This window comes from Carcharhinus amblyrhynchos, chromosome 18, assembly GCF_965287045.1.
Source record: "Carcharhinus amblyrhynchos chromosome 18, sCarAmb.v2.hapA, whole genome shotgun sequence".
Lineage (NCBI taxonomy): Eukaryota > Metazoa > Chordata > Chondrichthyes > Carcharhiniformes > Carcharhinidae > Carcharhinus > Carcharhinus amblyrhynchos.
Window position 1 is genome coordinate 55772304 of NC_137341.1, and position 13885 is coordinate 55786188.

At 42.8% G+C, this 13885-nt stretch overlaps 1 protein-coding gene across 4 annotated transcripts in view; it reads left to right on the plus strand.

The window, feature by feature from the left end:
- Positions 1–13885, plus strand: part of ccp110 (centriolar coiled-coil protein 110) — a 114281-nt gene that overhangs the window by 39119 nt on the left and 61277 nt on the right. For all 4 annotated transcript variants that reach the window (XM_080207056.1, XM_080207055.1, XM_080207057.1 and 1 more), the window contains exons 2-3: positions 4953–5131; positions 6529–6657. In XM_080207056.1, coding sequence (XP_080063182.1) covers positions 4991–5131; positions 6529–6657 — 270 coding nt within the window. In that variant the 5' untranslated portion in view covers positions 4953–4990. The remainder of the gene's footprint in view (positions 1–4952; positions 5132–6528; positions 6658–13885) is intronic.

The window sequence follows — 13885 nt, forward strand, 5'->3', positions numbered from 1 at the left end:
GTGTTCAAATTCTCCCATGGCAGATGGTAGAGTTTGAATCCAATAAAAAAAATCTGTAATTAAGAATCTACTGACTACCATGAAACCTATCTGGTTAACTAATTTCTTTGGGGAAAGAAATCTGCCATCCTTACCCAGACTGGCCTACGTGTGTGTTCAGAGCCATAGCAATTCTCAACTGCCTTTCAAGGGTAACTAGGGATGGGCAATAAATGCTGACCAGTCAGCGATACCTATGTCCCACAAATGAATTTAAAAAATGAAATGAAAAAATTCCACCATCATCTGTGGGATTCAAACCTGGGTCCCCAGAACATTAGCTGAATTTTTTTGGACTAATAGTCTAGAAATAATACCATTAGGCCTCAGAACTATTTCTCAGATAACAGTTGTACAGTAAAAGGGACCGTGGTGTTCTGATCCATGAATATCACAAAATTAGCATGCAGGTACAGCAAGTGGTCAGGAAGACAAAGGGGCTGTTGGTCTTTACTGCAGGCGGAATGGGACATAAAGATAGGTAAGTGTTCTAAAGGATATTTGTGGGACCCAGTCTAGAGTTCTGAGTCTAGATTTGTTTGGTTTAAGGAGGGATATGTTTGCATTCAGAGAAGGTTCACTAGGTTGATTCCTGGAATGAAGGGGTTGTCTTTTGAGGAAATAGAGCCAGGGGTTAACGGCATGGAAACAGACCCTTCGGCCCAACTTGTCCGTGCCACCCTCTTTTTTTTAAAACCCTTAAGCTTGTTCCAATTGCCTGCATTTGGCCCATATCCTTCTATATCCATCTTACCCATGTAACTGTCTAAATACTTTTTAAAATACAAGATTGTACTTGCCTCTCCTACTACCTCTGGCAGCTTGTTCCAGACACCACCCTCTGAAAAAATTGTCCCTGTGGACCCTTTTGTATCGCTCCCCTCTCACCTTAAACTTGTGCCCTCTAGTTTTAGACTTCCCTACCTTTGGGAAAAGATATTGACTATCTAGCTGATCTGTGCCCCTCTTTACTCCTATAAGATCACCACTCAACCTTCTATGCACCAGAGAAAAAAATCCTTGCTTAACCAGCCTTTCCTTATAACTCAAACCATCAAGACCCAGTAACATCCTAGTTAATCTTTTTTGCACTCTTTCTAGTTTAATAATATCCTCTCTATATAGGGTGACCAGAATTGCACACAGTATTCCAGATGTGGCCTTACCACAAATATTGAGCAGGATAGGTCTATACTCACTGGCATTCAGAATAATGAGGGGTGATATTGTTGAGACTAATATTCTATGGGGGCTTGACAGGGATGGCTGCTGAGAAGCTGTTTCCCATTGTGGGGGGAAATCTAGAACTGGGGGGCACTGTTTCAGAAGAAGAAATCGTCCAATTAATGCAGAAATGAGGAGAAATTTCTTCTGAAGATAGTGAATTTTTTGAATTTGGAGTTTTGTACCCCAGAGCGCAGTGGAAGTGGAATCATTAAGTATATTCATGCCTGAGGAAAACAGACTTTTGAATTCTTGGGAGTTCTGTCCTGATCTTATTGAATGGCAAAATGGGCCTGAGGAGCTATTTGGCTTACTCCTGTTCCTATTTCTTACCACCTTATCCACTATTTTACTCCCAACCAGAGGGGTCAGCTCCAAAGCTATCCACCAAAATGTCATGCAGCCTTTTCAGTGAGTGCTAGCTGGCACCTTTAGTGACAATCACCTGTTCATTGATCCCCTTGCTGGGGTTCCTAGTGTGTGCTTCAGCTTCTTTGCAAGATGGTGCTTTGCACTAGATATGGGTACAACCAGTGCCAAACTCCACTGTGGGCACCTTGGTAACTCTTTAGTGCCCAAGCAATCCATCAAAAATCATTCCCTCCATCTCCAAAATATGTAGTGACTGGTACCAATCCAAATGTCTATGATCAAACCAAGTAAATCCACTCCCTCCACCACTGACAGTTTGTTCGGGGAGAGCCTCTTAAGGATCAACAAGGTCATCTATGTGCAGATCCACAAGACATGGGTGACATCTTAAATGAATATTTTTCATTTGTATTTACTGTTGAGAAAAGGATGGATGTTAAGTAACTTGGGGAAATAAATAGTGATGTCTTGAGGAGTGTATATATTATTAGAGAAAGAGGTACTGGAAGTCTTAAAGCACATCAAGGTAGATAAATCCTTGGGACCTGATGGTGTATCCCAGGACATTGTGGGAGGCTAGGGAGGAAATTGCAGGTCCCCTAGCCGAGATAATTGAATCATCGATAATCACAGGTGAGGTGCCTGAAGATTGGAGTGTGGCAAATGTTGTGCCTTTGTTTAAAAAGGGCTGTAGGGAAAAGCCTGGGAACTATAGGCCAGTGACACTCCCATCTGTGGTGGGTAAATTGTTGGAAGGTATTTTGAGAGACAGGATCTACAGGCATTTAGAGATGCAAGGACTGATTAGGGACAGTCAGCATGGCTTTGTGAGTGAAAAATCATGTCTCTCAAATTTGATTGAGTTTTTTGAAGGGCTAACCAAGAAGGTAGATGAGGACAGTGCAGTTGTTGTTGTCTACATGGAGTTTAGCAAGGCCTTTGACAAGGTATCACATGGTAGGTTGTTGCTTAAGATTAAATCTCACAGGATCTAGGATGAGATATCTAAATAAATACAAAATTGGCTTCTTGCCAGAAGCAAAAGGGTGATTGTAGAGGTGGTTTTTCAAACTGGAGGCCTCTGACCAGTGGTGTGCCTCGGATTAGTGCTGTGTCCACTATTATTTGTCGTTGATGTTGATGTTTTGGATGAGAATATAGAAGGCATGGTTAGTAAGTTTGCAGATGATACCAAGATTGGTGGCATAGTGGACAGTGAAGTAAGTTATTTCCAACGGGATCTTGATCAATTGGACCATTGGGCTGATGAATGGCAGATGGAGTTTGATTTAGACAAATGCGAGGTGATGCATTTTGGTCGATTGAACCAGGGCAGGACTTACTCAGTTAATGATAGGGCATTGGGTTGAATTACAGAAAAGAGATCTAGGGGTACATGTTTATAGCTCCTTGAAAGTGGAATCACAGGTGGACAGAGTGGTGAAGAAGGCATTCGGCATGCTTGGTGTCATCGGTCAGAACATTGAATACAGGAGTTGGGACGTCTTGTTGAAGTTGTACAAGACATTGGTAAGGCCACACTTGGAATACTGTGTACAGTTCTACACACCCTATTATAGAAAGGATATTATTAAACTAGAGTGCAGAAAAGATTTACTAGGATACTGCCGATACTTGATGGTTTGAGTTAAAAGGAGAGGCTGGATAGACTGGGACTTCTTTCTCTGGAGTGTAGGAGGCTGAGGGGTGATCTTATGGAGGTCTATAAAATAATGAAGGACACAGATTGATAGTCATATCTTTTTCCAAAGGTAGGGGAGTCTAAAACTAGAGGGCATAGATTTAACATGAGAAGGGAGAGATACAAAAGTGTTCAGAGGGGCAATTTTTTCACCCAGAGGGTGGCAAGTGTCTGGAACAAGCTGCCAGAGGTAGTAGTAGAGGCAGGTACAATTTCGACAGTTACATGGATAAAAAGGGTATAGAGGGATATGGGCCAAATGCAGGCAATTGGGATTAGCTTAGGGATTTTTTTTTAAAAAGGCGGCATGGACAAGTTGGGCCGAAGGGCCTGTTTCCATGCTGTGAACCTCTATGACTCTCTGACCGCCGATGCGCAATAGCAGCAGTGTGTGCTATTTACAAGATGCACTGCAGCAACTCACCAAAAATCCTTAGACAGCACCTTCCAAACCCACAACCTTTTCCATCTAGAAGGACAAGAGCAGGAGATACATGGGGGTACCACCAACTGCAAGTTCCCCTCCGAGCCATTCGCCATCCTGACTTGGAAAAATATCGCCGTTCCTTCGCAGTCGCTGGGTCAAAATCCTGGAATTCCCTTCCTAACGTTGACCTACAGCACATGGACTGCCGCAATTCAAGAAGGCAGCTCACCACCACGTTCTTAAGAGCGACTAGGGATGGGTAATAAATGCTGGCCAGCCAGCGATGCCCATGATCCACGAATGAATTAAAAAAAAACAAGCTGTTTATTTGTGGATTAATACACTATCTAATTCTAAAAGTGAAAATTGAGATGCAATAAAAACTTGTGCTTTGCAGGTCTGGGCAACATTCTTTTTGTTCAGCCCTATGAGGATCATTGGATGTATTTTGAGTTAATTGGCACTTGATAGCTTATTTTAATTGCTTTTGTAGTAAAACCTAACCAATTCTCCCAATGAAAGCACAGAAGCAAGCTCCATACCAACCTCAAGTGCACTCACGTATTTACTTTGTCTCACCCCATCAATAGTGTTCCTCCCTCCCTCCCATGTTGGATAATTATTTCACAGATTAGGCTGCAATGAATCGCATCTGCAATTTGTACACCAGCTGGTTGGTAAAACTCTCACTGATGTAAAGTGTGTAGATCATGGAATGTTCTATAAACGTGTGATCTGGACTAGGAATTTTTCAGCAATCATGTTTAACTCTTGGTTTTTCCACTGTGTTGACAGAGTGCTGTAACCACTGTCTGAGCTGTATGCCCAGTAAGATTACATTTGTTTGTGGGAGTCCTTGGGTTACTTAAAAAAAAATTCAGTGAAAGTGCGCATGAATTTTGTGGCTTTTTAATGTTGTTCCATTCGATCAGAAATGGTTGAAATAGAATTGTAAGAAAACTTTAAATGCAGTTTGGGTAATATGATGAGTAATAACAACTATTGCTTTTATCATTTGTAGCCATCATACTAATACTGAGTGTTTCCAGCAATTTGTTTTAGTATATGACTCCTTTCTAGTTTATATATTGTTATTGGTGAGTAAAATGGTTACCCAAAGTATATGTGGAGTTAGTTTATTTGGAATGACTACAACGATCTCTAATATTAATCTGTTTTTTCATACAGCTTTATTCAGCTATAGAAGAAGGTGTTAGTTGGTGAGAATGGAAGAATATGAGGAGTTCTGCAAGAGGCATTTAGCCAGGATTCAGAATCAGATGCTGGAAAATAATCCTTTGCAATCAATTTGGCAGAAAAGCAACTCTGTAATTCACTTCCACGGGATTACTGCACTCTGTCCTCTGGTATGACTGGCTTTTATTCTTCTCAATCATCAAATTAGGTACCATAAAGTATAAGAATGGACATAATTTGCTGGCTACTCCACATTTGGTAGTAATGAATTCCACACATCCACCAGGCTGTGGGTGAAGAAATTTCTCCTCACCTCAGTCCTGAAAGGTTTATCCCTCATCCTCAAACTATGACTCCCCCACCATTGGGAACATGCTTTCTGAATCTACCCTGTCTAATCCTGTTAAATTTTATAAGCTTTTGTGAGATCCCCTCTCACTCTTCTAAACTCCAGTAAATATAATCCTAACCAGCTTAACCTCCCCTCGTATGACAGACCTGGCATCGCAGGAATCAGCCTGGTAAACTTTGTTGTACTTCCTCTATAGATAGCAAGGATATCCTTCCTCAGATAAGGGCACAAAAAGAGACGTATAAGATGATGAATGGGATGGATAGGATAGAGGTGGAAAGACTCTTCCCGCTCAAAAAAGACAGTAGGACTAGGGGGCACAGCCTCAAGATAAAGGGGGGGCGGTTCAGAACGGAGTTGAGGAGGAACTTCTTCACTCAAAGGGTGGTGAATCTCTGGAATTCTCTGCCCGTTGAAGTGGTGGAGGCTGCCTCGCTAAATATTTTTAAGAAGCGGGTTGATGGGTTTTTGATAAGAGAGGGGGATTAAGGGTTATGGGGAGAGGGCGGGAAAGTGGAACTGAGCCACGACAGATCAGCCATGATCTTATTGAATGGCAGGGCAGGCTCGAAGGGCCAGATGGCCTACTCCTGCTCCTATTTCTTATGTTCTTATGTTCTTAAAACTGCACACAATACTCCAGTTGTGACGTCACCAATGCCCAGTACAATTGCAGCAAAATTGGAAGCTGACGCATTTTAATCAAGCATAGCTGTTATTAAGTTGATTTGTTTTAGCAGTGATCAGCTAGGGTTGTCTGTTGTAGGTGGAATATCTTCAGCCCTAAAGATCTTATTGGCAGCATTTGGTCTCGGTAAGGCGATGGTGTGCGTCATAATGATCAACTGTGTTAAAACCCAAAGATCCCATGCTGACTAATGGGTTTCTTTACTTTGTAAATGAGTACTTCATAGGCACAGTGTCCTTTTAAGTAGGAAATCATGCACTGAACAATGGTTACTCATTAGTGTTTATAAGATTCGTTAACAACTAAGCTTTAGCTGGTTATTTGATAGCTTTGCCTCAGCTTTGAATTACTCATCATCTAACTATTAGAGCGAACAAGTAGTATTTATAATACACAACGGAGGTGCTTTTCCTGATTAAGTAAGCTTGCCTCTTGGAGGCTTGAAATTGGATCTCTATAACGAGTTACAGATTTGCCAAAAGCTTTCGCACCACCAAACTGAATTGCGCGAATTGTTCCTATTACAGATGAAAGCTGAACGGAAGCTGGAGATGCAGCAGTATCGACAGAAAGCTGTGGAATTGGAGCTTAGCCGGCAGAAAGCGAGGAAAAATGCCTTACTTACCCGCGTCCAAGAAATTATTGAAAATGTACAGGTTGGCTATGTTGTGTTTATTTTACTGAATTTTTAAGTTAGAATTTCAAAATGTTAAAATAAATGTGAAAATTCAGAGGTGGTTTTTCAGTTGCAGTATCTTCAATGTCATTTGTGATGTTTGAAACAAGTTGACTGCTGTAATTCTGAACTATTTTCCCATTCTGGAATTAAATAGCTTGCTGCATTTATGAATTATTTTGTATGGTGCTTGTGATACTTGCCATACTGTAACACATACAAGTGTTACTATTAGATTATTTCAGTGTCAGATTTAGTTCAGCATGGTCTCTGTCAGGTGTTCAAGCCCTGCTCTAGACTAATCTAGACTTGAAGTTCAGTACAGGACTGAGGGAATAAAGTATTTTCACCGTTGCTATTTTTTGGATAAGAAGTAAAGTGAAGAGCCCCGAGGGTGTGAAAGATCTCCTGGCTCTATTCGAAGCAGAGCTGGAAACTCTGCTATCTCCAATTCCTCAATCTACACAGACTATCTAATCAATGATCTTCTTGCAATTTGTGTGTTTGGCTGTTTTTTCCATTTTATTTCAGACTAATGGAGCTTCCCTAGCACTTTGGTTTATGCATAGCAATTCAAACTTCTTTTACCATTGTAGTAATAAATTTAATATTAAAATAGATAGACAATGGGTGTCCCACTGAATGGCAAGGTAGTGAATAAAGAACAAAGAAAATTACAGCACAAGAACAGGCCCTTTGGCCCTCCAAGCCTGCACCAACCATGCTGCCTGACTTAACTGAAACCCCCTACACTTCTGGGGACCATATCCCTCTGTCCCCATCCTATTCATGTATTTGTCAAGACACCCCTTAAAAGTTACTACCATGTCTGCTTCCACCACCTCCCCAGGCAATGAGTTCCAGGCACTCACTACTGTGTGTAAAAAAAAAACAACAAAAATCTGCCTCGTACATCTCCTTTAAATGTTGCCCCTTGCACTTTAAACCTGTGCCCCCTAGTAATTGACTTTTCCACCCTGGGAAAAAGCTTCTGATTATCCACTCTGTCCATGACTCTCATAATCTTGTAGGCTTCTGCTATGTCACCCCTCAACCTCCTCCGTTCCAGTGAGAACAAACTAAATTTCTCCAACTTCTCATAGCTAATGCCCTCCATACGAGGCAATATCCTGGTAAATCTTTTCAAAGCCTCCACATCTTTCTGGTAGTGTGGCGACTAGAATTGAACAGTATATTCCAAGCGTGGCCTAACTAAAGTTCTATAAAGCTGCAACATGACTTGCCAGTTTTTAAACTCAGTGCCCCGTCCAATGAAGACAGGCATGCTGTATGCCTTTTTGACTACCTTCTCCGCCTGCTTTGCCACTTTGTGACCTGTGTACCTGTACACCCAGATCCCTTTGCCTATCAATACTCGTAAGGGTTCTGCCATTTACTGTATATTTCCTATCTGTATTAGATCTTCCAAAATGTATTACCTCACATTTGTCCTGATTAAACTCCATCTGCCATCTCTCCGCCCGAGTCTCCAACCGATCAATATCTTGCTGTATCTTCTGATGGCCCTCATTGCTATCCACAAATCTACCAATCTTTGTGTCCAGTGATACCATTCAAGATTTCAAATGGCATAAAAGGAAGAAAATTCACTGAAAGGAATCCATTTTATTGTGCACACAATTTTATTTATTAGTTTTCGCTGTGTACCAGGCGAAAGGAATAATGTTTTTATTGACTTCTCCAAAGATGCCTAGGATTAAGTTGAGTGGTTGGGTAGGCTTGGGTTGTTTTCGTTTGAGCAGAGAAGGGTGAAGGGCGACCTGGTCAAGGTATACAAGATTGAGGGACATGAATAAAATAGATAGGGAGCAGGTTCTCCTTAGTTGAAGGGTCAGTCATGAGGGGACATAGTTTCAAAATGAGGGACAGGAGGTTTGGGGGGAAATGTGAGGGAAAACCTTTTTACCCAAAAAGTGATGACTGTCTGGAATGTGCTGTCTGGGAGGGTAGTGGAGGTGGGATGCCTCACATCCTTTAACAAGTACCTGGATGAGTATTTGACACGTCATAAGGATGTGAAGATTAGATAGGGTGGATAACAGCCTTTTTCCTCGGATGGAAATGGCTAGTACGAAGGGACTCAGCTTTAAATTGAGGGGTGATAGATATAGGACAGGTGTCAGAGGTAGGTTTTTTACTCAGTAGTAAGGACATGGAATGCCCTGCCTGCAACAGTAGTGGACTCGCCAACATTAAGGGCATTTAGAAACATAGAAAAGCTACAGCACAAACAGGGCCTTCGGCCCACAAGTTGCACCAAACATGTCCCTACCTAGTGGGCATACCTATAACCCTCTATCTTCCTAAGCTCCGTGTACTTATCCAAAAGTCTCTTAAAATACCCTATTGAATCTGCCTCCACCACCACCGCCGGCAGCTGATTCCACGTACCCACCACCCTCTGAGTGAAAAACTTAACCCCGACATCTCCTCTGTACCTACCCCCCAGCTCCCTAAACCTGTGTCCTCTTGTGGCAACCATTTCAACCCTGGGAATAAGTCTGAGAATCCACTCGATCAATACCTCTCATCATGTTATGCGCCTCTATCAGGTCCCCTCTGATCCTTAATCTCTCCAAGGATAAAAGACAGAGCACTCTCAACCTGTCCTCATAAGGCATGCCACCTAACATAGAACATAAAACATAGAACACTACAGCGCAGAACAGGCCCTTCGGCCTGGCAACATCCTTATAAATCGCCTCTGCACCCTTTCTATGGCTTCCACATCCTTCCTGTAATGAGGCGACCAGAACTGAGCACAGTACTCCAAGTGGGGTCTGACCAGGGTTTTATAAAGCTGCAGCATTATTCCCCGACTCCTAAACTCAGTTCCTCGATTGATGAACGCCTGTACACCATATGCCTTCTTAACCACAGCCTCTACCTGCGAAGCTGCTTTGAGCGTCCTCTGAACCCAGACACCAAGATCCTTCTGACCTTCCACACTGCCAAGAGTCTTACCCTTAATGTTATAATCTGTCGTCATATTTGACCTGCCAAAGTGAATCACCACACACTTATCTAGGTTGAAGTCCATCTGTCACTTCTCCGCCCAGTCTTGTATCCTGTCAATGTCTCTGCAACTTCTGACATCCCTCCTCACTATCCACAACACCTCCAACCTTTGTATCATCAACAAACTTACCAACCCATCCCTCCACTTCCTCATCCAGGTCATTTATAAAAATTACAAAGAGCAAGGGTCCTAGAACAGATCCCTGGGGCACTCCACTGGTGACCGACTTCCATGCAGAAAAAGATCCATCTACAACCGCTCTCTGCCTTCTGTGGGCAAGCCAGTTCTGAATCCACAGAGCAATGTCCCCTTGGATCCCACGTCTCCTCACTTTCTCAAATTTAAATGGTCATTGGATAAACATATGGATGATATTGGAGTAGTGTAGGTTAGATGGGCTTTAGATTGGTTTTCACAGGTCGGTGCAACATCAAGGACCAAAGGGCCTGTTCTGCGCTGTAATGTTCTATGTTCTATGTTCTATAACATTGAGGGCTATGGGCCAAGTGCTGGTAAGTGGGATTAGGTGGGAGTTCAGGTGTTTCTCACATGTCCGTGCAGACTTAATGGGCCGAATGTGCACTGTATGATTGTATGCGCAGGTTAGGTTGATTGGCCATGCTAAATTGCCCCTTTGTGTCCAGGGATTAGCAAGGTAAATACGTGGGGTTATGGGGTTTGGGCCTGGGTGGGATTGGTGCGAGCTTGATGGGCCAAATGGCCTCCTCCACTGTAGGGATTCTATGATATTTGTTGTTGTGTAGTATATACTCAATGGTGAAAATCTGGCTTCTGCTTCTTCCCACCCTCCCCTTACATTTTGAAGATTCGAATGGTCATTGTTTAAAACCAGATTGTACAAAACTGGGACAGCATTACTCTAATAGGTAAACTATCCTGTACCTTTTCTACCTCTTGATTCAAGTACGAGAGATATGAAATATTCATCTGGAAATCAAAAATTAAGCAAGTTCTGACAGTCATCCTAACACAAAACATTAGCTCTATTCTCTCTCCATTGATGCTGTCAGACCTGCTGAAATTTTCCAGCATTTTCTGTTTTTGTTTAGATTCCATTTTCTGTTTTGTTTAAATTCTGGAGTATTTGTCCTTATTAGTCAAGTTTAAGGTGGGGACAAAATCACCAATAAAATCTCTCCTCTTTTCTTTCCTATCTCCTAGACCCAGCTTTTTGGAACCAGTCCTAATATCCCCCCTGGTTTCTGTTTCTTTTTGTTTGATTATGCTTTTGTGGAAGCTGTTCTGTTGCTGTGAAGTCTTTGGGATGTCTTCCTGTGTGAAAGGAACTATATAAACACAAGCTATTTGAAGTTTGAAAATGAATGGGTTTGATTAATCAGCTGAAGAGATGCTTCAAATGTACAACTGTTTATGGCTCCAGCAGTTCCTGAACTTCTCTGAAGTATTTTATTTTGTTATGGGTCTTTCTGAGGGACTCCGGTGAATGCCAAGGGTTTATGGTTGGACCCTGTTGTTAGAAATTGTCCTTGCTAGGAACTTCCACAAATATTGTTATGTGGTGAGCCCAGCCTGGGTGTGGCCTCAAGTTTTTTTCTACAAGTAGCATTCACTGTGTCATTAACCGAGAAATTATTAACTGTGTTGAACAGTGAGTGCTGTCATCTCCATTCTGAATCTGAGGTGGAACGGTAGATTATTGAAACAGTTGAAGGTAATTGGGCGTAGAATGCAGAGTAACATTGAGGTTGTGTAGAATACTTTAGTTAGGCCATATTTGGAGAACTGCGTACAATTGTGGTTACCAGAGACTAAATAGACTGAACATAAGAACATAAGAAATAGGAGCAGGAGTAGGCCATCTAGCCCTTCGAGCCTGCCCCGCCATTCAATAAGATCATGGCTGATCTGAAGTGGCTGTACTGAGTCACTGGTCACCCAGTCACTGAAGTGATTGGGTCTGTACTCGTTGGAGTTTGGAAGGATGAGGGGAGATCTTATAGAGACGTATAAGATAATGAAGGGGATGGATAGGGTAGAGATAGAGAGATTCTTCCCGCTCAGAAAAGACAGCAGGACTAGAGGGCACAGCCTCAAGATAAGGCGGGGGGGGGCAGTTTAGAACGGAGTTGAGGAGGAACTTCTTCACTCAAAGGGTGATGAATCTCTGGAATTCTCTGCCCGTTGAAGTGGTGGAGGCTACCTCGCTAAATATATTTAAGTCACGGGTAGATAGGTTTCTGGTAGGCAAGGGAATTAAGGGTTATGGGGAGAAAGTGGAACTGAGCCACTTCAGATTAGTCATTATCTTATTGAATGGTGGGGCAGGCCCGAAGGGCTAGATGGCCTACTCCTGCTCCTACTTCTTATGTTCTTATATTCAGAAGGACATGGATGCTTTGAGCAGAGTGCAATCAAGGTTTGCCAGGATGTTGCCTGGTCTGGAGGGTTTTAGTTATGAGGAGAGATTGGATAAACTCAGATTTCTTTCACTGGAAAGACAGGCTGAGGGGGTCCTGATAGAGGGTCTACAAAACTGAGAGGCATGGACAGGGTAGATAGTTAAAGGCTTTCTTTTCAGGGTGGAAAAGTCAACTGCAAGAGGGCATAGGTTTAAGGTGAGAGGAGGTAAGTTTCAGGGAGATGTCGAGAGAGTTTTTCTAGAGGATGATGGGTGCTTGGAACATACTGCCAGTGGAGGTGATGGAAGCATACACATTAACAATGTTCAGAGTGTTTCTTGATAGACACGTGAACGACAGGCAAACAGAGGGATAGAAACTGTGTATGGGCACAGGCCTTGGTGGGCCAAAGGGCCTGTTCCTGTTTTATTCTTTGTTTTTGTGCTGATTACCCTCCAAATGCAACCCTGTTCCTCTGTCTCAGATTTGATCCCAGCCATTGGAGAGGTTTCACCAGAATTTTTTGGTGTCTCACTTGCTCGAATCCTGATGTCAAGTGCAATCATTGTCACCTTATCTCTGGAATTAAGAAATTATTTTATATTTTGTGCTGTCAGTCTGTCCCAGTGTCCCCCTCTCAGCACCTAGAGAGTGTGTCTGTCCCAGTGCCGCCCTCTCTCTCTCTCTCTCTCTCTCCTCTAGATGCTGTGTATCCCAGTGTCCTCCCCTCACACTCCTCTAGGTGCTGACTGTCCCAGTGTCCCCCTCTCACTTTCTCCTCATTATTTTATAGACCTTTATAAGATCACCCCTCAGCCTCCTGTGGTCCAGAGAAGAAAAGTCCCATTATATCCAGTCTTTCCTTATAATTCAATCCATCAAGTCCCAGGAGCATTTTAGTAAATCCTTCCTGCACTCTTTCTAGTTTAATAGTGTCATTTCTATAATAGGGTGACCAGATAGCACACAGCATTCAAGTGTATCTTGTACAACTTCAAGACATTCCATCTCCTGTATCCGATGTTCTAACCGATGAAACCAACTATGCCAAATGCCTTCTTCAGCACCCTGTTCACCTGTGACTCCACTTTCAAGGAGCTATGAACATGTACCCCTAGATCTCTGTTCTGTAACTCTCCCCAGCGCCCTACTACTCACTAAGTCCTTCTCTGGTTCAATCTACCAAAATGCATCACCTCGCATTTGTCTAAATTAAACTCCATCTGCCATTCATCAACCCACTGGCCCAATTGATCAAGATCCCGTTGCAATTGGCGATAACTTTCTTCACTGTCCACTATGCCATCAATCTTGGCATCATCTGCAAACTTAATAACCATGCCTCCTATATTCTCATCCAAATCATTACAATCAACGACAAATAATAGTGGACACAGCACTGATCCCTGAGGCACACCACTGGTCACAGGCCTCCAGTTTGTAAAACAACTCTCTACATTCACCCTCTGTCTTTTGTCAAGAAGCCAATTTTGTATCCATTTAGAAACCTCACTCTATATCTGTAAGATTTAACCTTATGCAGAAACCTTCCATGCGGTACCTTGTCAAAGGTTTTGTTAAACAGTCAGAACCTAGGGGAGGACACTAGGACAGACAGTCAGCACCTGGAGGAGTGTGTGAGAGGTGGACACTGGGATACACAGCATCTAGAGGAGAGTGAGAGAGGAGGGCACTGGGACAGATACACTCTCTAGGTGCTGAGGGGGGGACACTGGGACAGACAGTCAGCATCTAGAGGAGTGAGTGAGAGGGGGACATAGGACAGA